The sequence below is a fragment of the Cryptomeria japonica genome, chromosome 2 (assembly GCF_030272615.1).
Source record: "Cryptomeria japonica chromosome 2, Sugi_1.0, whole genome shotgun sequence".
NCBI classification, from domain to species: domain Eukaryota; kingdom Viridiplantae; phylum Streptophyta; class Pinopsida; order Cupressales; family Cupressaceae; genus Cryptomeria; species Cryptomeria japonica.
Window position 1 is genome coordinate 517,829,244 of NC_081406.1, and position 24,868 is coordinate 517,854,111.

At 37.3% G+C, this 24,868-nt stretch overlaps 1 protein-coding gene across 1 annotated transcript; it reads right to left on the reverse strand.

Annotated features, from left to right (window-relative positions):
• Positions 1 to 1,232: 1,232 nt before the first annotated feature.
• Positions 1,233 to 3,521, reverse strand: LOC131035266 (cytochrome P450 750A1). The gene is made up of 2 exons (XM_057966935.2): positions 2,206 to 3,521; positions 1,233 to 2,022 (listed from the first exon to the last, which is right to left on the reverse strand). Exons 1-2 carry the CDS (start codon positions 3,178 to 3,180, stop codon positions 1,384 to 1,386), a joined length of 1,614 nt encoding a protein of 537 aa, XP_057822918.2. The 5' UTR covers positions 3,181 to 3,521; the 3' UTR covers positions 1,233 to 1,383.
• Between the last annotated feature and the right edge of the window lie 21,347 nt (positions 3,522 to 24,868).

A 24,868-nucleotide genomic window follows, 5' to 3' on the forward strand; every position in this document is an offset into this window, starting at 1 on the left:
TATATTGTTTAAAATAATATTATGAAAAGAAAAAAATCCAATGAATAGTGAAAAGTTTACATCATTAAGAATTGTAAAATACTATTATCCAATAGAATAACAATAAAACAATTTATATATTTTCAAATAAATTTGAAAAATATAAATATTAGAACACTTGATTAATCTATTTTAATTATCTGCTCTCATTGATTTATGATTTTAAAAAATTGATAAATACATTTATATTCTTACATACCTTTAAAATATTTGTAGATTATATTAATAATTGATGGTGAAACATCACCTATTCTTTATAGGTAAGACAAGCTTGAAAGTTGAATGTTATCATTTCGTATAAAGACAACGAATGATGTTGACTCTTTAAAGAATTAAAAGATTCTTTATTTTGTCCCTTATCACAGACACAAACATAAGAAATTGACCGCCTATAGCCTGTTATTTTATTGATTTAGATTGGACTCTACGGGATATAGCCTTTTTCGGCTAAGTTGCTCGGGAAAATAACTTAATTTTTTATCGATAGTAGGACGCTTCATATTTGTGAAAACTAGTATATATTTATTTTATTTTTTTAATTATGTGTTTAATGTTATTTAGGGAATGTTTTGATGTGTATTATATATAATAAAAATAAAGCGTAGTTTACAAATGATAGTAATTATTAACAGGTGGTAATGATGTTGGATAAGATTACATACAAGTGCTACAAGATATTCACATCTAAACTTTATGTGGTAGTAGGAATTTTTACAATGTTAGCTATGTTAAATATTTTTTATATTGAATTGATGCAAGAATAATTATATAGAAGATTGGAGAGAAAATAAATGAGATTATAAAACTATTAACAATTGTGTACAACCTAAACAAATTTGAAGTAAGAAAAAAAATCCCCAAAACCATCATACAAACCAAAATCTTATTACAAAATTGTTGTCTTCAAATCAAGACATGAACAAACATAATTTCATAACCCAAAACTTCTTTTATTAACAAATCTCAACTCCTACGACTTTCTACATAATAATGTTTAATGAAGTGGAAAAGATTGCTCCACAACTAATTTCTCTTGCTCTACCATTCAGCACTTTGCAGCTCCAACACAAATATAATGCATTCAACTTTCACATAATTTAAATTTTTCCATAACCTATTTACTTCAAATTTTAATATAATTATACACTAATCATAAAAACACATAAATATACAAAATTCTTTTGATACAAAAATAAGACGAAACATTCATTAAATAAAGATTCAAAATGTAAATTAACATTAACAGAATACAATTATATTCAATATCCCAATTAGGTCACTTATTACATATGCTAAACCTAAGATAAACCCAAATAGACATGATTGCTATTACCCCAATAGTTTTTAACCAGTTGGAAACATCTGAGTGCCGGCTTGCATTCTCAGAGAAGGAATGGCAAAAAGGCTCTCTTTCCTATTAAGGGAAGTTCCAAAGGCTTCAGTCATGTTCAATTTAGCAGGATCTCCTTCACTTCTCCAGTCAAAGCAATGCATGAGTTGAGCCAATGCAAGCTCCATAGTACCTAAAGCCATTGCAGCCCCTGGGCATCCCCTTCTTCCAGATCCAAATGGAAGCATCTCAAAATCGCGCCCTTTTATATCAATATCTTTACCCATAAATCTCTCAGGTTTGAATGTTAAAGGATCTTTCCATATAGCTGGGTCTCTTCCAATTGCCCAGACATTAACCACAAGCCTTGTTTTCTTGGGTATGACAAACCTCTGAGCCCCCACAATGCAAGTTTCTGTAGATTCATGAGGCAGCAACAATGGCCCTGGAGGATATAATCTCAAGGACTCTTTAATCACACACTGCAGGTATTCCATGCCACCAAGATCAGATTCTCTTACAGGGCGGTCCTTCCCTACCACAGACTCAATTTCTTGCTGCAGCTTCTTCGCAATGTGAGGGTTTCTCACCATCTCACTCATACTCCATTCTAAAGAAGTAGCTGTTGTCTCTAGTCCTGCGATGAACAGAACCTGCACACACAAAATTTTCCATTAAATCAACATACTCTGGCCATAAATAATTATTATTGTGGTCAATACATCAGATCTGAGACCTAAACCGCAGGTATTTTGACCAGAACGCGCCTATTCTTTAAAGCTATTCCTTTAAAATTAGGGTTTAAAAATAAAAGCAGAATGGGCAGAGGAGCGCACAAAAATAATGGATTTAATATCAGTGATAGTCATATCACCGCTCTCAGCCATTTCTAGAAGCACATCAAGAATGTCTTTCACAGCTGCAGTCTGCGATTGCCTCAAATTGACATGTTCATCTATTATTTTTTGCATAACTGCGTCAAAAAATGCGTGAGCATTTTTCATCCTTTTCTTGATACCCTGCAAGTCCATCCAGTCTATGTAAGGAATAAAGTCTCCAATATTAATTGCCGCAATTGTACCAGTAACCTCATGTACCATAGCTCTGAATTCTTTCTCTCTGCCGACCAAATCTTCATCAGAAAATTTAGTACCAGCCAAAATTCGCCAAATAATAGCAGAAGTAAGCGATGTTAAAGCCTTGCTAACATTTACAGCAACGGCCCCGTGCCTACTGTTTTCCCAAATAGAACTTATCGCTGCAGAAACCTCTTCCTCTCTAACAAATCTAAAGGATTCCAATCTTTTCGCACTGAGCAGTTCTGTGACACATATCCTTCTAACCAACCTCCAGTATGCGCCATAAGGAGCCAGAGCCAGGCCCTTGTAATTATAAGCCAAGTACTTTCCCGCTGCGGATGGAGATCTGCTAGCAAAAGCCAAATCGTGATTTTTGAGGAACTCTTTGGCCATTTCAGGGGAAGAAACAACAATTGCAGGAAAATAGCCGAGCTGTAAAGACATGATGGGGCCATATTTTTTGGCAAGCTCTTCAAGGGAACGATGGGGAAGCTTTCCCAGCTGGTGGAGATTTCCTATGAGGGGCCATGCAAATGGCCCTGTGGGCAACCTTGATGAACAATTCCGTCTTCTATATATGTAGAAAAGACACAAGAAGAAGAGCAGAATGGCGAATGGTGTTATGGCTCCCATTATGTCTTCACCTTCACCTGTTCCTCCTGAACTCGGCACACTAGAGTTGCTGTTGAGTAGGTATTGGAGACGACGTTTTGTCTTGTGGTAAAAAATCATACAAGTGCAGCGCCTGATGGTCTTAGGGTTTGAATTACATATGAATTGACGATAATCTTCCAGTAAACTGCAAATTTATGTCTTCTTTCCGGGTAGAATACAGAATCAAGAGTGATTGGCTTTACTTAGAAATTAAGTATGCCAGACATTGTACATTTGACAATGTGACATCTTCAAATGCAACACAGACGACCATTGAAATGATCTGAGCCATTAACGTTAAAATCAGAAACAGTGACTTTTGAAGAGCTCAACTAGGCCTCGTACTAACGTACTGCTCATTTGCAGGCATTCAATTTCTTACCTTTGTTTGTCCATTTGGGAGGCGCACAACCATGTGCTTTGTACACCTCTGGAACCATTTAAATCTGGAACCACTTAAATCTGCATTTATTTATGTTAGATGTGATGGGATTAAGTTTGTACTTGTAGGGGAGAGGATTCAGTCGTTGTGCACTCTACTTTCACACGTTTTTAATGTGGAAATTTCAAATCATTCTAATTTTTTAGAGTAGTTTACTTGACAAGTCCCCTACTTATAACAAAGGTTTCAAGGCCACATTATCAAATATGATGCCACATCAGCATGTTTTTTGCCAAGGTGTTCAAAATAGCTCTAAAAAAGTGAGACCAATAGGCATGCAAAAAGGGCCCCAATATTTGTGCAGCTGATGTGACATCACATGATTGGTTGCTTTTCACAACTAAGGGTATATTTCATTCAATTATTGGTACACATCATCAACAATAACAACTTTAAAGCCACAACTATTGGTGCAATATTGTACAAAAAATGGACATTAGATCAACAAGAATGGGGGTATTAAATCAACAACTTCTATCACAACAATTGGAACGCACTCAACTACTGAATTCTCTCCCCTAGCAGTGTTTTTTGGATTTGACTCTGATTTTTTTTTATTACCAATGTTTCAGATCAATATAGTTTCTATTTTTTCTTGCTATCTTATTGTGATGATGAATCATGGTGTTTGATCTAAAACGTTGGTAAGACAAAAAATTCACATGGTCAAAACCAGAAAAAACATTGCAATCAATATAGACTATAGAAATTTCATGTTTTTAATGTAATTAAGTTTGCAATTGATTGGAAACAATATTTTTTTTAGTATTGAATGAAAAGAAAAATGAATAGGAGCAAAATAACTTCAATGGTAGCAAATATGCCACACAAGTTAGTACATACATCATTTGGCAAAAACTATTTAGAGGTGAGGATCCAATAGTTGAGGACCCTAATTTCATGTCTCTCAAAATTCTATGTAGTTCAAATCACTTCAAATTATAACTTTAGAGCCATTGTTGAGAGTATAAATATTAGCAACAGGAACAAGAGTAAACTAATAGGACAATCACTGTTCTCAGAAATTTCATTATTTGGAACCTCCAAATTATAAATATGACCCTACCTACACCTTGAACAACACTTTGTATACCTCTTTCAACTATTTCACTACCAATAGCATGATGAAATTCGATTTCAAAACCCCAAAGTTTTGCAAATAATATCAAGCTTCCTGTATCAACAGAGACAAGAATTGACACAAATCAACTTTATTTGATAGGAAGTTATAGTAACTAAGAGAAAATATATATACCATCACGACCGATTAGTTAAACATAATGAGATTCCCAAATTAGAGGCAAATATCATTTAACCAACACATTAAATGCTTATACTAAAATCTACAATGAAAGTCAAGTCGATTACAAAACATCAAGTTTATCCAGCATCCCCAACCAAGGCAAGGATGTATATCTCCTCATGTCCTCAATCTCTATGTGTTATGCACCTTCTCATCCACAGTTCATCTTTTATATCTTTGTTTTAGTTCAAATCATTCTACTCTCTAATTTCTCTCTGACGTTTCTTCCCTGATCGACCCCTCCTTATCATCTTGCTCTCTATCTCAATTCCTTCTATCCTCTATTGACCCCCCTCCTCCATTTTGACCACCTTCTATACTTCTTTATTCTGTTTGTTCACCATCGATTTTCCCCATAATTGACAGTATTTAGACGTTGCAAGAAGAAACTGTTTTGGAGGAAACGAGTCGACTCAAAATACATCTTCAAACCAAAACATAACACCAAACTCAAACCAAATAAAAGAACATAAAGGCAAAAGAAAACGAAGGAATCGATGCCCTTGCATCAGACTCCCTAGGTGACTAAAAAAATTCATGGGCTCCCACACATAATGTGAACTATGGATTGACACAATATCTTTTAGCACCATTTGCTTCTTCCTTGTCTTCCAATTGCTCTTCCTTCGCATCCCTGGACATGTCTCTTCCAAATATATTGTATTCTTGCATTTGCTCGTTCTGAGTTTCTGCATTTGCACTCGTTTGCTTTCCTCTTCCTTTTTATATTTTTTCTTTTTAGTTCATTGTCAATTGCAAATCTTCATAGTTATGTCTCATCATCATTCATTGTTCTCTTGACCCATTCATCTACGACAAAATCTGAACATAAATTTGCATCTTCATCATTCATGGCTACATCCTTTTGTTCTCCCACTACAATCTCAAGTGAATCTTCTACACATTCCTTCTCTGCTACAATCTCCTTTACAATGAAAACATGAACAATATTTTCTCCATCATCAGACTCTAAATCACTTCAAGCACCATCTTTTATCAAATCCTCAAGGTGATCAAAATATGAACTTTCAAAATTCTGAAAATTAATATTTTTATCATTTTCTATCACTTGGTAATCTTCTTCCTGAACATCTACAAAGTGTTTGTAGTCTTCATCATAATCCTTATTCTCTATTGTGGCCTCAACATTCACTTCTCGCTCAACTGCTACAATCTCTTTCTTTTCTCCTTCACTTTCGACCCTTGATGCACTTATTTCCTTATTTGCATTCTTTTCTTCCATGCACTTATTTCCTTACAGTAACTTAGAACAAAGATGAATACCATCATGGCCGATTAGTTAAACATAACAAGATTCCCAAATTAGAGGTGAAAGTCTTTTAGCAAACACATCAAATGCTTATACTAAAATCTACAATGGAAGTCAAATCGATTACAAAACATCAAATTTATCCAGCATCGCTGACCAAGGCAAAGATGTATCTCTCTTGATATCCTCAATCTCTACATTTTGTGCACCTGCTCATCTACAATTTGTCTTTTATATCTTCCTTACTCTTCCAACGTTTCCTCTTCTTGCTTTTGTCAGAGTTCAAATTTTTCTACTCTCTAATTTCTCTGTGACTTTTCTTCCCTGATTGGCCCCTCCTTATAATCTTGCTCTCTATCTCAATTTGTTCTATCCTCTATTGGCCCCCCTTGTCCTCCATTCTAACCGCCTTCTATCCTTCTTTATTCCCTTCATTCACCATTGGTTTCCCCCATAATTGTCAATATTCAGTCATTGCAAGAAGAGACCGTTTTGGAGGAAATAAGCTGGCCCAAAATACATCTACAAACCAAAACTTAACAACAAACTCAAACCAATGTAAGAAGATCAATGATTTTGTATTGTGAAAGTCTTTGCAATAATTTTTTACTTGTCTATTTGTTGATTATTACTTAGGATCAATGCTAGTAGATAAGGATTGTAATTTGATTCTTTCATGAGGAGAAATACTTTACTTTTTTGGATAATTTTATGATATTGATTTTTTGAAAAAGTGTATTAAGATAATGTCTATAAATAGATATTCTTAATTCTATAATTTAATTGTTTTAATATCCATAAAGATCTAAAATTGTTGACATTAAAAAATAAAAAAATAAAAAAATAAAAAAATAAAAAAATAAAAAAATAAAAAAATAAAAATATAAAAAAATAAAAAAATAAAAAATTTAATACTATATAATTTACAATTATACTTTGTATCCAATATAGATAATAAATTCACAAATGCAATTTAATTCAATATTAAAATAAATAAACATATTAAAATTAAATTTATATATTAAAACCACACATTAAATCATCACGTAAACAACATAAAACACAAAATTTAAAATAAAACAAAATAAATATATACTTTGTTTCACAAATATGAAGAGTCCTATAAATATTAATTTAAGTATTTTCCCGAGCATGTAGCTGAGGGCTATTAATAATATCCCATACAATCCAATATAAGTTAATAAAATAACAGGCTATAGGCGATCAATTTCTTAGGTTTTTTCTTAATAAGGACAAAATAGACAATCTTTTCTTCTTTTAAGAGTCAACATGACTCACATCTTCATAAGTACCGCTCTTAATAATAAAGGACAAAATAGAGAATCTTTCAAGTTTGTTTTAGTTGATGTTTCACCAAACATAATTAATATAGTCAATTTATTAGGTTTTTTCTCAATAAGGACAAAATAGACAATCTTTTCTTCTTTTAAGAGTCAACATGACTCACATCTTTATAAGTACTACTCTTAATAATAAAGGATAAAATAGAGAATATTACAAGTTTGTCTTAGTTGATGTTTCCCAAACATAATTAATATAGTTTATTATAAAATATAATTTTAGTTTTTAAAAATATTTAAAAATTAGAATAATTAAATTAGTAATTCAAATAGTCAATAAGTACAAATTTTTGTTATCTTTTTAGTTCTTATATTTTGATCTTATTGTGTATTTTTTATTGGTTGATTTTAGAAATGATCATTGCAAAAATAACTTGTTCTTCCAATTTTTATAAAAAGATTGTAATGCAGTATATAGGTTATAGATATGACATGGTGACAAAATAATTTAATTTGAAAGTTTTTTCTACCCACAATTTAGCAATTTGTAGAACTATTTTGTTGATTTTGATCCATCCACCATCTACCTATGGATTTTCTATTAGATTTTTAATATATTAATTGATTTTTTTGTTAAATTTGAATGCATCCTATTCATTTTATTAGTTTATCCCATAAACATATATAATTTTTTTGAGAAAGAATCCTATAGTTTATATTTAATTTTATATTTATGAGAGTTGTTCAAACACCATTTATTTGTCTTTCTATTGGTTGATATCGAGAAGTCAGTGCTAAAGTTAATTTTTTTCATTTTTTTTTGTAAATTACATGTCTTCATTCATTTAATTCATTGAATCAAATGACAACTTTATCAATTGCTTGAATGGTATGAGACTATTGCATATGTCATATATTTTGGCATTATTGCATAGTTTTTGATTGGTTGATTTTAGAAGTAGGGATTAACTTATTAGAGGACTCATTTCTCGAGGGTTTATTGTTCCATAGGATAGGAAGTTGCTCCTCCCTAATGATAGGATCACTAGAAGTTACCTTTGTTATCTAGCTAGACTCTATAGGGTGGGACTCATCCATATCCATGATGGAGCCTACATTGCAACTGTCATAAGGGACCATGGCTAGGTCAAGAGACCCATCCGTAGCCTCATGGATCACAATGGAATTATTATTGATAACACTAGGTGAGGATTCATCCTTGACATCCTCAACCTTTGAGGGGGCCAAAGGGGTAGACTCTTGTTGTACAAAGTTATGGATAATGCTAGCAAGGGTCATAATACTAAGAGGATGCTCAAGAGGGGTAACTTGATTCTCCTCAAGCGAAGGGGATAGGGATTCTTTAGAGGGAGATGCATTGTAACTTCCACTCTCACTAGAATGGAGCTCATTAGCAGGACAGCCTGCAAAGACACTAATTTTTTTTGCCAAAGTCGGTTAGGAGGCCCTCCCCTTGGGGTTAACAAGATTATCGGACTCACTTTATCTCTTTAGGATTATGGCTCTTGTTTTTGAAATCTCTAATAATCAAATTAACAAAGGAGTCATTGACATTCAAAGACACATTATTCTCATATAGTTGAGGGTGAGAGACAACAACCAATTGGGTGGTAACTAGATTGGAAGGGAGAACATCAAAATCAACGTTAGACAACCGAGTCACATCCATCATATTGACCATGTTAATCCTTATATTATCCAAGGTGATTTGTTGAGCATTCCTTCTCCCGACCTTACTTGGTTTGGTATGAACAAAAGGGCTAAACCTATCTTCAGGAGTCTCCCTGATTTGGGACAAAGATAACTTGATAGCCAAGTGGGGAGGAGGGTTAGCATTAAATTTACCAACCTTAAGTGAATTATCAAGGGTGGGAAGATTAGCAGGAGGATCTTTAAATGCTACGTGAACAACGCTATGTAATGACTTAAGCTGCAAGATGAGGGAATATTTCTCACTACTTGAGGGGGGAGCATCCAAAGATAGGGGAGAGGGATGACTCATACCCTGTCTAGGTGGGGCTACATCAACATTGGCAGAAATAGGGAAATTAGGGTTTTTACCTATTGCAATATTTGAAAGAGGTTTGCGACACACAAGGATAGGGTAGTTTTCTGAATATTTTCTTCATGGCAACACAAGAAACACACAATAATTCCCCCAAGCACTTCAATAAGGAAAGACACTGGTTCATCATTAATGGGAATCCCAACGAACCTCAGTATGTCGATACTGGGGTTGATCAAAACAAGCATTCTAGCATCCATATGAGGAAGGATAGATTGGGTATTACTACCCTTATACTTTTCTAACCAATTCCAACATTTGTAAGATTAAATTCCATAGCAAAGGATGAAGGTTTTTTACAACAATCCATCGTGGGCATGATAGAGCTAGGATTTCATCATTAACAACTTTAGGCAACCATTGTTTTTAGTATTTAAAAATCACTTTAGTGAAAAATAACTAGTTACACCGTGTAGTTTATGATTAATATTAATGAAAACATGATTTTTATTAATTTTCAAAGTGGACACATCATGATTCAAATGAAAATTGAGCATGTCACCCTTAATTTTTTAAAAATTAATCAAAAATATATATTTTAATGTGTATAGAATATTGTCTATAATGTAAAAATGTTATTAATATTAAATTTAAATAAACAAATAGAAAATGACACCAAAAACACTACACATAAGTTATCAATAAAAAAATAAGACACTAGCAACATAAATTAAAGATCAAAATCTTAACATATTCAAACTATTAAAAAAACAGTTAACAAGGTAAAAGAGAGCTTGACATTACTGTAGTATTTGTTTAGCTCAATATTAAAAGATATATAAACTTGATGGAGAGAGTTCTCGAGATTTAGTCACTTTTTTATAATTTGCAAAAAATACCTTTGAGCATTAACATGTAAGTCCAATAATTTGGGCTGGATTCCCAAGGCAAATCTAATCCTAAAGGTCGGCAATATCCAAGGAAAGTACAAATGTGAACACTTTATAAGGCTAATGTGTTATAACATGCTCGCATTTTCAGGAAGCCAAAAAATGGAGGGAGAGATGTAGAGATGGAGATTTAGAAGATGTTTGTCTGTCTATCTCTATCCCTCCCTCTCTTTATCCCTCCCCCTCTCTCTATTTCCACATCTCTTTAAATCTCTCTCTATTTCTTATCTCTATCACCTCCTTTCTCTCACACTATTGACCACTCTATCTCTATCTCCCTATCTGTTAGTCTCCCTCTTCCTTTATATCTCTTTATCACTCCCTCTCTTTATATCTTCCTACTTCCTTATCTCTTTATCTTTAAATATCCCTGTACTTCAAGTGGGATATTTACTAACTTGGATTTAGCCTTAGTCACCTTGTCAATAGAGACATAATTTCCAAAAGTGTTGCCAATCCATTCAAAAATCTACTCATCCCATAATTCAAGCTGGAGACTCACAAGATGCACCCACGTAGGCATTGTTTTGTTCGGGTTAGCTGCTAGATCAAAACCCAATTTCCATATGCAGAGCGACAAATGGTTTTTGCCATAAGACCATGGACCTAGAGTGGGAACCACAACGAGGTCCTCCTCAATTGTAAACTTGAAGAGAAAGAGACCACCCAACATGACACTAACAGTCACACTTCCCTTTAGCTTCTATTTTGTAGCAATCCAACTATGTACCGTGTCTATGGTTGGGCAAAAGGAGCAAAAATTACCCACTAGACTCATGTTCGTGGAGGATACAATTCGTCCACCACAAATTCAGGCAACATAATAATCGTTCCTTCATCTGTTTGCAAGTATTTGAAGACTATATCAAGGAGTTTTTGCCCTATTTCACTACCAAGGAGCACATTTTTCCAACCCTTGGATTTCAGGCTTCCACTTGGAGGCACACGCTCTTGATTCTGAGTCCCTAAATAGGGACCATCATTGTCTTTCTTGGACATACCATCATGCTAGGTGGCAAATATAAGCTCGATCTTTTCAGTCGTTGTAGATGCATTCAAAGAATCTTCAGAGACCCCAACTAGCACCCCAACAACTTCTATAGCAGGACCCTCAGAAGATGATACAACAGTCTCATTGGGAATGCCAAGAGGAGCAGGATGCGAAGGGACATGGTCCCCCCCCCCTCCCGAAGTGGGCACCGTGTGCAAGAGAATTCAAAAATTGCAAAGAGGAAAAATTACAGATCTTTTAATCATGCATGTTGTTATAATATATGTTTTTGCTATTTTGTTGATTGTCTTGGCCAGCCTTTATTTATCAAGTGTTTGTATTGTGTACAACATATTACAATTGTATAAAATGGATTATGATAATGAACACACATTAGACATCCAAATGCACTAAATAAGTGATTCAATATGTCTAGCAATATGCATAACACAAAATATATATAAGTTCAAAGTTTCTTTTAATTTCTAAGAATAAATGCGTTATTCAATTTTCACTGTATGCCTTACAAAGAAACTCTGAATTTATCCATCTTATGGTTAATATTTAGTGTCTCATTGTTAAATATCTTTAGAAATTACCATAAGTGTTAAGAAGTATTTATAGTTTTTTTGACCAAACATGATATAAAAATAACCCAAAAAAGTCTAGCTTAATAAGAGACTAACATGTTGCTTAGTTAAACAACATTGTAACAATAATGATTTTCACATATGAGAAAGACTAGATTGGTTTTGTAGAGGTTTTGCAAAGAAAGTGTGTGTCAAATTAGAGTCAAAGCTCGCTTTACAATAAATTTTATTTACATTAAATTAAAATCTACAACATAATTAAATAAAATTAACATGTAGTATAATATATTTAATAATAATTGTATATGGTGAAAATGGATAACAATGATGAAAGACTAAATAGATTCAACCACAAAACCCTAGCCTAACAACAACAAAGATCCACCATAACATATGAAGATTACCTAAGACAATGCAAATCAAATGAAATCACAAAGATTATACCATCACATGTCCAATAGGGTTTGGATCTCCATTCTTCCTATCTCCATTGATCTTGCTTGATATATTTGCTCTCAGATTTTATGTGCACAAGAGCTCAACAAAGAACGGAAATGTGGTTGCAAGTAGGATCTCATATGAAAAGTGTAGTGTAGTCAAGTGCATAAATTGATTAGCCAGGATGCATAGTCAGGGTTTGATAATGAAGGAAGCATCTCCTTATATAGAAGACACTATAAGAAATGGAGGGATAAGATTGAGAGGTGTAAAAGAGGTCGGCTATGATTAGAGGGTGGGTAGAGGAAATAATAAAATAATGAAAGGGTAGGTAGTGTATGAATTAAGAGATGAATGACATGTGTCAGAGGTAGAAAAGGTTAATGAATTAATTAAATAAATAAAGATTTATTTAATTAATAGAAGAAGTGGGATCAATTAAATAAATAAGATATTTATTTAATTTTAGGAAAAGGGTAATTTAAATAAATAAATGTATTTATTTAAATGAGAAATAAGGTTAGAAGAGGATAAATGAATTAATTAAATAAATAAAGATTTATTCAATTAATATAAGAATTAGGCTAAAGTAATTAATTAAATAAAATATTTATTTAATTAGACATGACAATTTTAGGTGTCTACATTTTGCCCCTCTTTGAGACAATGCAGCTTGTCGCGTTGTTTCAAAGAAGATAAGATGATCTGATACAAAGTTGCCCCAAGATGGGAATGATATGCCCCCTCGAGAGATTGGATGAAAATGTCTAAAAAGATCACAGACAATCTCTCAATAAGAAAGAATGGCTAGAATGGACTGATCGGATAGAGTGATAGAGTCACGGGATAAAGAAGACTCACTCGGGAGACGAGGGCTAGGGCTAGGGCTAGGGCAGTCTATAAGATAGCCCACAAGGGGTTGACATCCTCATTGTCATCCACACATCCAAGAGATCAGAGTGCAGAGCGAGATAGAGCAGCAACAGTTAGCAACGATGGCATTGGTTCACAGATTTGATCGCGTTCGTCGATTTCAGAGGCCAGCCGACGCAGGAGAGCCGATAAGTACCGCAAAACCTCCTTGTACTTTGTCACAATAAATGTTGTCATAAATGCATGCTAGGTAGCGTAATAAATGCACTTTTAGGATAATGTCAAAAATGTCCAAAAACGTCGAGGTGCATCTGTGTTGGTGCCATGCGCGTCTAGGTTGGCTAGGCACGTTTGCGTTTGTGCCAAGCGCGTCTATGAATTCAGCAGCGTCTATGTCAAATGCGAACGTGTCTGTGTTGTGCAGACACGTTTGTGAAATTTGGGCACGTTTGTGCAGGACAGGCACGTCTGTGCAGAGCAGGTGCGTTTATGCAGTCTATAAGCGCATTTATGTCATGAAAGCGTGTTTGTGTAAAAAATGTGCATTTATGTCTTCTAGGTCAAATTGACAGTTCTATGATGAACATATGCTGTCGATTGGATAAGTTGCTGAGAGGATTCACTCAAGCAGGTCTTCTAGGGAAGACTAGGATAGCAAATAGGGCTAGGATTGACAATTCTGTGATAGAACATACGTTGCCAATTAGGAAACTACTCAAGAGGATTCACTCAAGCAGAGGCCCTAGGATAGGATAGATCAAGGCACTTTGTGATGAACAGTGAGTACCAAGACATAGTACTTTGTGATGAACAGGGAGTACTAAAATATGAGTAGCACTTTGTGATGAACAATGAGTGCAAATGTGAGTAGCACTTTGTGATGAACACCGAGTGCAAAACACGTAGTACTTTGTGATGAATAGGGAGTACCACTAGGATAAATAGCAACACTTTGTGATGAACAGTGAGTGTCACTAGGATAAATAGCAACACTTTGTGATGAACAGTGAGTATCACTAGGAGCAACACTTTGTGATGAACAGGGAGTACCACTAGGATAGAAGTAACACTTTGTGATGAACAGTGAGTGTCACTTGGATTGACATGATTGATTTGCTTGACTGCAGGAGTATTTGCCTATGCTGGAGTCGCGAGAGAGATTCCCGTCGACTCAGAGGTTGCGACCAAAGTTGACATTCAAGGACAGAGTTGCCATTGAGGGCATGGGTTTGCGATACATTATGTATGTGTCTGAGTTTTGGGCAAACATGGGGTTGCTAACTGTGCTAGCTGAGAGATGGCACTCAGAGACATGCACTTTCCATTTGCCGATGGGTGAAATGACAGTTACCTTGGAGGATGTTTACAGGATACTACAGGTACCGATCGATGGGGAGCTGATTCCCTATGATCGAGATGGAGACAGGGAGGCCCTGAGACAAGTGTTTCAGGATCTAGGCTTAGAGATGAGAGCTGGACACGTGGCATGAGACATGATGACAGCGACAGGACTGACACTACCAGCAGTGCTAGGAGGAGTGATTAGTGGGTTCCTATGTCCAGACAGGGCGACATGAGGGTTGGTTGTGGGTTGGGGGAGCACCTTGGAGACACTAGTTACACAACACACCAAATATGCCTGGGGACCGTGTGTGCTAGCACACTTGTACTATGAGCTGCATCAGTTTGTGTATCATGGATCCGTAGGATTGGGATACAGAGTTACATTGTTGCAGGTATGGGCCTATGAGCATCTGTCGGTTACCCGATCGATACACTTCAGGGGCAGGGGTCATGGACGTAGTTTTGTACATTTATATGATATGATTACATCACAACCACGGATTGGTAGGTTGGAGCATTGGCGACGAGTCCTGGATGAGATCGACACTATGATATGGAGGTCGTACCTTGGGTGTGATCAATGGGAGGATGATGCAGTGGATCTACCTTATACCTTCTAGAGTAGATATCTGATTGGGCGGACGCCCTATGTATTGGAGAGACAGCTAGTTGATAGGGTATGCAGGCAATTTGGCCGTATTCAGCGGATGCCATGGGGTTCTGGGATGTATGCTCGGACAGTCAGGGATCAGGCACACTTTGGGCCATTGTTGTCGTATGATCAGGCCGTGATGCAGCTAGTGGAGATGGTGTCGATGCCATAGGATATGTGGCCAAAGATTGAGGATGCAGGCATGGATGCATAGTACATGGTGTATTGGGCTGAGCATCCATTCCCACGACTTACAGACCCAGGTGAGGTGATAGATGGAGATGGTGGAGGGGATGGAGATGATGATGGAGATGGTGGAGGTAGAGGTCGACGGAGGAGGCGAGGTGCTATTACAGAGAGGAGGGTGATTCCACGAAGAGAGGGTGGGGAGGAGAGACAGGCTCGGGTGGTGAGGGGTCGGGGTGGATTGCCACTACAGGTGCCAGCAACACAGGGTCCTAGACAGGTGCAGGGACAGGGGCAGAGGCAGGTACAAGTATAGGCACATGCACCAGTACAGGGGGAGCCACAGGCAAAGGCACAGTGGGCCGAGGAGGAGGAGGATGAGCTGTTTGAGCTAAGGGAGATCTGCCAGGGACAGGCAAATGAGATTCAGGACCTGGAGAGGGAGATGGCTAGGCTCAGGAAGTGACTGAGGGAGATAGAGCATGAGCAGGATCAGGCTATCCAGCGCTATACTGAGGTTGAGACAGCACTGAGGGCTGGGAGGCAGGCGACAAAGGATACAGGGGCTGGATATACCTATGTTCTATGGGTAGGGGAGGAGATAGGTTATTGGCGAGACCTATACTATGGGGCAGTGCCACCAGAGCAGCGGGTGAGGAGCTTCCATGGACCATCGCAGACAGCGACAGCTACGGGAGGGAGCTAGAGGAGACAGGCCTCCAGTGGTGGGGTTATGGGTCCTCCACCACCACCAGATAGAGGGGACAGGAGGGATGATCCTGGGGGGGGGTCCTTCTAGGGCTCAGACTTCGTCGAGGCTAGGTGGCTTCAAGGAAGGGAGTTCATCATAGCCATAGAGGGCTCCATGTATCAGTGTGTTGTACCATTTTGTATTATGATGTAGACACCTTCGGGTGATTTTGTAGCCATATGATTTTGACATCATTGTATCATGACACTTTATATATATATATATATATATATATATGAGATGATTCATCTTTGCGGTAGCTATATGCATGTGTACCTATGTGATGAGATGTTTCATGATGTATGTTTCTATGTGATGCTTATGATAGGGATGCAAATATGTATATGAGGAAATGCAATATTTTTGTTCTTTTATGTTTTATATGTTATGCAAATGCAAATGTGAATGAAATGCAAATGACTATGATAATGCAAATGATTATTTACATGATGAGAATGTAAAATGTGCTAATATGTGTTGTGTGCAAGATGTGATGCAATTGTGATAGCTATATGTATGTCTGAAATGCTTAATATGTGGTAATGCAGGTGCAACTACATGAAATGCAAATGTTTTTGGCGTGTCATTATACTCAGTCATGTGATAGCAGGCTACACAGACTCAAGAAGGATGATGGGAGCCAATCAAGAAAGCAGGATGGAAAATAGAAGATATGAAAGTGAAAAGAGCTTCTTGTGCATTATCATCATTGAGCTTTATTATGGCAAAATAGGTTATGACAATCTAGGCATATGTTCGACCCAGAAAGTCATTGTACCTATTTGCAAGGAGATAAGACAGTCACAAACAAAGAATGCCCTAGTTCACACTAGACTATCAGTGTCTTCATATCCTTGGACAAGTCATAGCATTACTAAGAGACAATCCACAAACAACAAAAGAAAAATAGGTGACAATACCCCATCCTCGCCTTTCTAGTCAAAGACATCCTGAAGATAGAATCTCTAGTCAAAGACATCCCGGAAAAGCTAAAAGACATGTCACCAAAAGATAAAATCAAAAGAAAATAAAGACTCGACACCGACATCCACTGTAGTCCTCAAGTTTAGTGTCTCTTGTCACTTGTATAAGTCTTATTTGATTGTGGTCACAATGTTTACTTTCACAAAAAGATAGATAGCACTGAACCATATGTTGTCTGAGTCTGTTGAAAGATTTGATTTGTTGAAGCCCATTGTTGCTACTGTGTCTCATTTGAAACTGACTGAATCCATGAAACTGATACTTTATTGCAGAGAAGACGAAACTTTATTGTGGATTGGCGATGCGAATGTTGCTTTATTGCGGATTGTGCGCAAATAGACCGAAGAAAAGTGGAAGAATTGTACTCCTCGAAACATGTGATGCTCTTAGTTCCACACCCATCACTAGACGTAGGATTTGCCTTAGCCACAGATAGGAGCTGATTTATTATGGATGGAAAGGGGTGAAAAGGAATGTTTATTATGAATGGCGAACCAATTTTGGGTAGATCAATAACAAGCCATGATGGGAATGGGTAAGTTTGTTATGAATGGATAGGTTGTGAGTGTGTGCAAAGTGAAGGATGAAATGGAATCCTGAAGGAGGGAGGAGCAATGTCTCTACGCATGGTGCTGGTGACCTAGTTTTCACCATGGTACTTGCCCAGGGTGCCACCGAAGTGGTTTTCACCGTTGGACGAAAAATGTTTTTCTATTTTTCAATTTTTTTTAATTTTTATTTTTATTTTTTTTGTTGTCGCAAGACGCCTGTTTGCCAGGTTTTCACCAAGTAACAATTTTAATGTTTTTATGATTTTTTTGTATTTTTGAAATTTTTTAATTTTTTTGAATTTTTAAATTAGGATACTCTGAAGAGCTATGTGTAAAACCTGCGAAGGTGCATGTTGTTGATAGAATCCTCTAAATGTTCACCCTCTGTGGTTGAGAGCTGATATGCCCTAGATCCATATGCTGTTGTAATGATGTAAGGACCAAGCCAGTTTGGTTTGAATTTGCCCTTCTTCTCTCTGTCTTGCTGATTTTTGGGGTTTTCTCTAAGAACCAAATCACCTACCTCAAATGTGCGAGGCTTGACTTTGTGATTGTAGCTGCGACTCATTCGTTGTTGATAAGCCTTGAGATGATTAAAAGTAGTTTGTCTTCGTTCATCCAATAGTTCAAGTTCTTGTAAGTGAGAGACCCTATAGTCTTCATCACTGATAATGTTTTGCAAAGAGACTCGTAAAGAGGGTAGCTCGACCTCAATAGGCAAGATGGCTTCAACGTCGTAGACAAGTGAATAGGGTGTAGCTCCTGTAGGTGTGCGGACACTTGTGCGGTAGGCCCAAAGTGCGGGATTAAGTTGGATATGCCAATTACGGCCAGCGTCGTCAACTGTCTTTTTTAAGATTTTAAGGATTGTTTTATTAGACGCCTCAGCTTGACCATTACCTTGGGGGTAATATGGTGTGGAGAAATGATGGGAAATATGGAAGCAGTCACAGAGTTCACGAACATCCTGATTTTTGAAGGGACGCCCGTTATCGGTGATAATGGAAACAGGAATACCGTATCGACAAATGATATAGTTGAGAATGAATGTAGCAATTTGTTTTCCAGTGACTTGCATGAGAGGCATAGCTTCGATCCATTTTGTGAAATACTCTATGGCAGTGATAATGAATTTATGACCGTTGGAAGAAGGAGGGTGAATCTTGCCTATGAGATCAAGTCCCCACTGACAAAAGGGCCAAGGAGTCGCAATTGGTTGAACTTCTTGTGCTAGCGCATGGATGAAGTCTCCATGAAGTTGACATTGCTTACATTTCTTGACAAATTGATATGAATCTTTTTTCATATTGGGCCAGTAATATCCAGTCCTGATGAGTTTCTTAGCTAAGGTAGGACCACTAGAATGTGGACCACATATCCCTTCATGTACTTCACGTAAGGCAATCTGAGCTTCGTCGCTTTCTAAACATCTAAGAAGAGTGCCATCTAGACCTCGACGGTATAGGATATCGACTAAAATGACGTATCGAGAAGATTGGCAAATGAAAGTGCGACATTGGTTATTGGATAGATCAGGAGGTAGGGTATTATCACGAAGGTATGTGAAAACATATAACTGGGACTCATGACCAACAACACATATCATCTCAGTAGGAGTGATTTCACATGAGGGAACCAAAAGGTTATCCACCAAGAACTCATAGCGGGTCTCATTCGGAGGTAGATCGATCAGTGAAGCAATTGTAGCCATGACATCTGTGGCTTGATTCTGCTCTCTTGGTATCTGCTCAAAGTCTATCTTTGTGAAATGTTGTTTCAGGTCATCCACAATTCTTTTGTAAGGCATTAATTTCTCATCCTTTGTTTGGTAATCATTAGTTGCTTGATGAATTACAAGTTGAGAGTCCCCAAAAACACGAAGTTCCTGGATCTTCCACTGAACTGCAATCCGTAATCTAGTTGTTAATGCCTCATATCCCGCTATGTTATTAGTGCAGGGAAATGATAATCGATATGATTTTGGTATAGAATCCCCTTGAGGAGTTATGAAGAGGATGCCAGCTCCTGCCCCATGCTGTGTGTATGAGCCGTCAAAGTATAGTTGCCATAGCTTTGCATGTGATACTGTTAAAATGGATTCATCTAGAAATTCTGAAATTAGAGGAACATCATCTATCATGGGGGCATCTGCTAACTGATCTGTGATAGCTTATCCTTTTATTGCTTTTCTATCCACATACTCGATGTCGAATTCACTCAAGATCATTACCCATTTGGCTAGTCGCCTAGTAAGTGTTTCTTTATTGAGAAGGTATTTCAATGGATCGATCCTTGCAACCAACTTAGTCTTATGAGTTAGCATGTAATGTCCTAATTTCTGTGAAGCAAAGACCATAGTGAGACATGCATGCTCAATTGGTGTGTAGTTTAGCTCATATCCCACCAATGTGCGACTGATATAGTATACTGCCTTTTCTTTGCCTTCAACAATTTGTTGTGCCAAGGGTGCCCCCAGTGCTGTTGAAGTAGCTAATATGTATAGTAATAGAGGTTGATCTGGAACTGGTGGCATCAAAACTGGCAGATTCAGAAGATAATATTTGAGTATCTAGAAAGCCTGTTGACAGTTATCATCCCATTTGAATTTGATGTTTTTATGTAGCAAGTGCTGAAAAGGATTACACTTATCTGCAAGTTGTGCTATGAATCTTCGTATGGACTGGAGTCTCCCTTGCAAAGATCAAAGTTGACTGATATTTCTTGGTGGTTGCATCTCTAGGATGGCCTTGACTTTTGCTGGATCGGCTTCGATTCCTCTTTTTGATACAATGAATCCTAGGAGCTTTTCGGAGGTTACTCCAAAGACACATTTCTTGGGGTTTAATCTTACTTTATACTTTTCCAACTGATCAAAGATGACTGAAAGTATGTCCAAATGTGTATCTCTGTCTATTGATTTACCCAAGAGGTCGTCAACATAATCTTCCACAGTTACGTGCATGAGATCATGAAAGATAGTAGTCATGGCTCTTTGATATGTAACGCCTGCATTTTTTAGCCCAAAGGGCATGACATTCCAGCAGAAGGTTCCCCAAGGACAAGTAAATGTCGTTTTGTGCTGATCCTCGGATGCAATTTTTATTTGATTGTAACCAGAGAAACCATCCATCAAAGATAACATCGCATGACCTGCTGTGAGATCGACGATCGAGTCAATATTTGGTAATGGAAAACCATCCTTAGGACAAGCCTTGTTGATGTCTCTAAAATCTGTACATATTCTGATGCTACGATCTGGTTTACTGACAAGCACTAAGTTGGAGATCCATTTAGGATAATCAATTGGGCATATGAATCTGACATCCAATAATTTCTCAAGTTCTACTTTGACTAGTAATGCCACTTGTGGATGCATCTTTCTTAATTTTTGTTTCACTGGTTTTGCCCCCGGTTTAACTATCAAATGATGCATTACCAAATCCGGATCCAATCTAGGCATATCAGCGTATGACCATGCAAAGTTGATTTGTCGTTCTGTGAAGAAACTTATGAATTTTGACCTTTTTGACTCTGTCAAAGATTGAGCTAGGAATATGTTGTGTGGAACCTCTTCTGTACCAATTTTTGTTCTGATAGTCTCCTACCAACATAGATGACTTTTCTTCATATGATGCTGGGAGAATGTCGAGCCTTCCATCTTTGGGTGCCTCAGAGAGGTTTTCGCCCTTAGATACGTCCTTTCTTTTTACTTTTTTGGGGTCAGACAGTGCCACGATGTGGTTTTCACCATAAGTCCCTTGATTTGTTTTTATTTTAATATTTTTGCGACTGGAAGGCCCGACACCCTCACCAAAATATGCCACGCTATTGAGTTCTATAGTGTATCTCGCTTTATGGTCCCCAAGGGGAAGATCATCTCGTATGCCAAGATAGTCAATAAAAGCTTCATCATTTTGGAATGTGTTGAATTGTGCAGGTCCTTCCTGATCCCAATCAATAAGTTGGTGGTGGACAAGGGGAAGGCCTTTAATGTCTTCGTAGTTAGAGGGGCTAAGAGTGAAGATGCAGTTATATTCAGGTATGTCGAGGTAGTTATCAAGGTCATCATTGGCACTCTCCTCATCAGTCTCGATCATGAGCGAATCCAAATTATCATCACTAGTAGCGCATTCTGGGACAGGTGTTCTCATTCTATGTGATTTCAACCTGGAACTTAGAGACAAGGACTATGTGGAATCCTCAGGGGTTGTTTCTTGACCAACTTTGAATTTTTCATAAAATTCCTCTTCTTCTATTGGTTCACTTGGTTCTCTGAATGTCTCGGCAAGCTCATAGTCACTAGAGGATTTGTCTGAACCCCATTCCCATTCATTGGAGTCTGTGGAATAGTGATTCTCTTGTTGACTTTTGGCAGCTTTGATTTGTAATGCTTCTTCTGTCCTTTGAGTGTAGACCTTGGAAGTCACGAAACCAAGTCCCTTCGAGCGTTCCTTTTTGAATGTCAATTCAAGTTGTAAAGGTTCAATGATGCCTTCCTTTCTTAACCCAAGAGGGCTTTTGCCATCATACCCAAATTTTTGTAGAATTTTGAACCCTTTGCCATACTTCTCACATGGTATACTGATGTGATCTTGTGTATCATTTTCAAGGTCTTTGTAAAGCATTTTGTATAAGTATTCCTCTTCCAGTTCACCCCATCTTTGAAAGATAGTAGGGCCACATTTGAGTATAATGATAGATACCTGTTTATTAGGATGTGGTCTTCCATATTCTTTTGGTGAACTCATGACTTGTTGTAAGTACATGGTCTGATTCAAAGTGTATTCACCCATGCCCTTGTCCTGAAATTTGCCTTTAAGCTCACCTTGTTTTGATGTCGAAGGTTTTAATGACTCAGGATCAATGTATGTAGAAGAAGGAATAGCTTCGCGATTACTAGGAATGATGGTCTCAGTTTTTGATCTCAAGTTATTGCAGTATATGAATGGATTAGGATCACCATTAACCGTTATTTCAACTCCATTGTGAGGAAACTTAATGCATTGGTGGTATGTAGATAGGACTGCCCTCATTTCATGAATCCAAGGACGTCCTAGTAATATATTGTATGTGAGATCTAGCTCTAGGACTTGACAAACCACATCCTTCGTAACTAGCCCAACTCTGAGAGGCAAGGTGACTGTGCCTTTGGATGACCGCTCTTCATCATCATATGCCTTGATGGTAATTTTGTTTGTAGAATTCACAACTTTATCAGAATATCCCAATTATTTAATAGTGCTCAATGTACAAATGTTTAGACCTGCTCCTCCATCTATCAGGACTCATTTTATTCGATGTTTGTGTATGAAGGCTTCAATGTGTAGTGGTGCATTATGTGGCTGACTTACAGAGGTGTCATCGACTTTTGTGAATGTAAGGGAGTTTGGAATGGAAAGGTATCCCACCATGGCTTGAAACTGGTCCACGTTCAGATTAGTAGGAATGACAGTGTCTCTCAAGATTTTGTCAAGAATAGCTTTATGTGCGGGGGATATGCGTAGGAGCTCAAGGATGGAGATGAGCGCGGGTATTTTCCCTAACTGTTCTACAAGGTCATACTCAGGCTTGGTTGATGAAGAAGCAGTGTTTTTAGCTGGAGCACCTTGCAAAGTGAATTTACCTCGACGAGTTGTAACATTACATTTAGAGGTAGGTTCGGAAGAAGATCCAATGCCTTTTAGGACAATCTTGGGTCTTTGGGTAGAATTCTCAGGCGTTTTGTCCTTGATGATAATGGTAGAGACATAATTGTCCATTGAAATGTGATTGATAGTTGAATCATAGTTATAGGATGCTCTGGTATAGTTGGTCTGGTCATCTGTGGCTGCAGCTTTTCCCTTGTCATGCTTTGGGAATGGTTCCTTAAACATTTCATGTTCTTGATTGGATGAGTGTCCTTCAATCTCAATGTCACCTCTATCAATGAGATCTTGTATGATGTTCTTCAGTCGATGACAATTTCCTATTTTATGACCCTTGCTCTTATGGAATTCGCAATACTCATCATCATTCCACCAATTTGGTTTGACCTTTGGTTCATATGGAGGAAAATATGGAATTGTGATTACTTTGTTTGCCACTAGCTTTTTGAAAACTGACTCAAGTGGTTCTCCCAATGGAGTGTACTTCCTTAGTGATCTAGAAGTTGTTTGAGTATTCACTTGATTGTTTGTAGAGCTTGATCCCGAAAAAATGATTTTGGGTCACATTGTATTGGCATCAACAACACCATCATTGACTGTGTTCTTGTTTTTATTCCAAAATCTTGGCTTATCTTTTCCTTTAAAGTCATCTTTGTTTTCTTTGAATATCTTAATGACTCCTTTTTCAATTAGGACCTTTTCTATTGCTAAGCCTTTTTCAATGACGTCTTTGAAGGTAGACAAACAAGCTTTCCTTAGATCATAGCCAATGTCTTTGTTAGCATTTTGGGTGAACATTTCTACCATTTTTTTTTGTGGAATTTCACAAGAGCATCTGCTAGCTAGATTTCTCCATCTTTGTAAAAATGATGAAAAAGACTCTCCATCTTTTTGCTTGGTGTTGCACAAAGTGGTGACTGATATATCTGTCTCTATGTTGTAGGAGAAATGTTGAATAAATGCCTCTGCTAAGTCACCCCATGACTTAATACCAGGTGGAAGTTGGGAGAACCATTCCATAGCTTGATCACCTAAGCTTTGTGGGAATAATCTCATCAAATATGTCTCTTCTGCTGCTACCTCAATGCAGGCTGTGAAAAACTGTCTTATGTGTGCCTCAGGATCCCCTTTTCCTGTATACTTATCAAACTTAGGCATCACGAAGTGTGTAGGAAATGGAGGCATTGGAATGCTCTTGTCAAATGGATAAGGACATATGTCTCTCATTGTGTATGTTGGCTTTGGTGTATTTATGTCCTCCATTTTCTTTTGTAAGTCCTTGATTTGCTATTTGAAATTGTTCTTAGGTGGAGACCGACTTCTTGGACCATATCCCATGCTTGGGGCACCAATTGGAGGAGGAGCATGTTGCATATATGGATGGTATTGATCATACACATGTTCATATGGAGGTCTATAATGATGTTGAGTATATGGACCACTTGGTATAGAGTCATGTTGAGGAATGG

Coding starts and splice junctions, on each gene's coding strand:
- LOC131035266 (XM_057966935.2), bottom strand. CDS start 3,180: ATGATTTTTTACCACAAGACAAAACGTCGTCTCCAATACCTACTCAAC. Junction 2,023..2,205: donor ATATTAAATCCATTATTTTT/GTGCGCTCCTCT, acceptor TTGTGTGTGCAG/GTTCTGTTCATCGCAGGACT.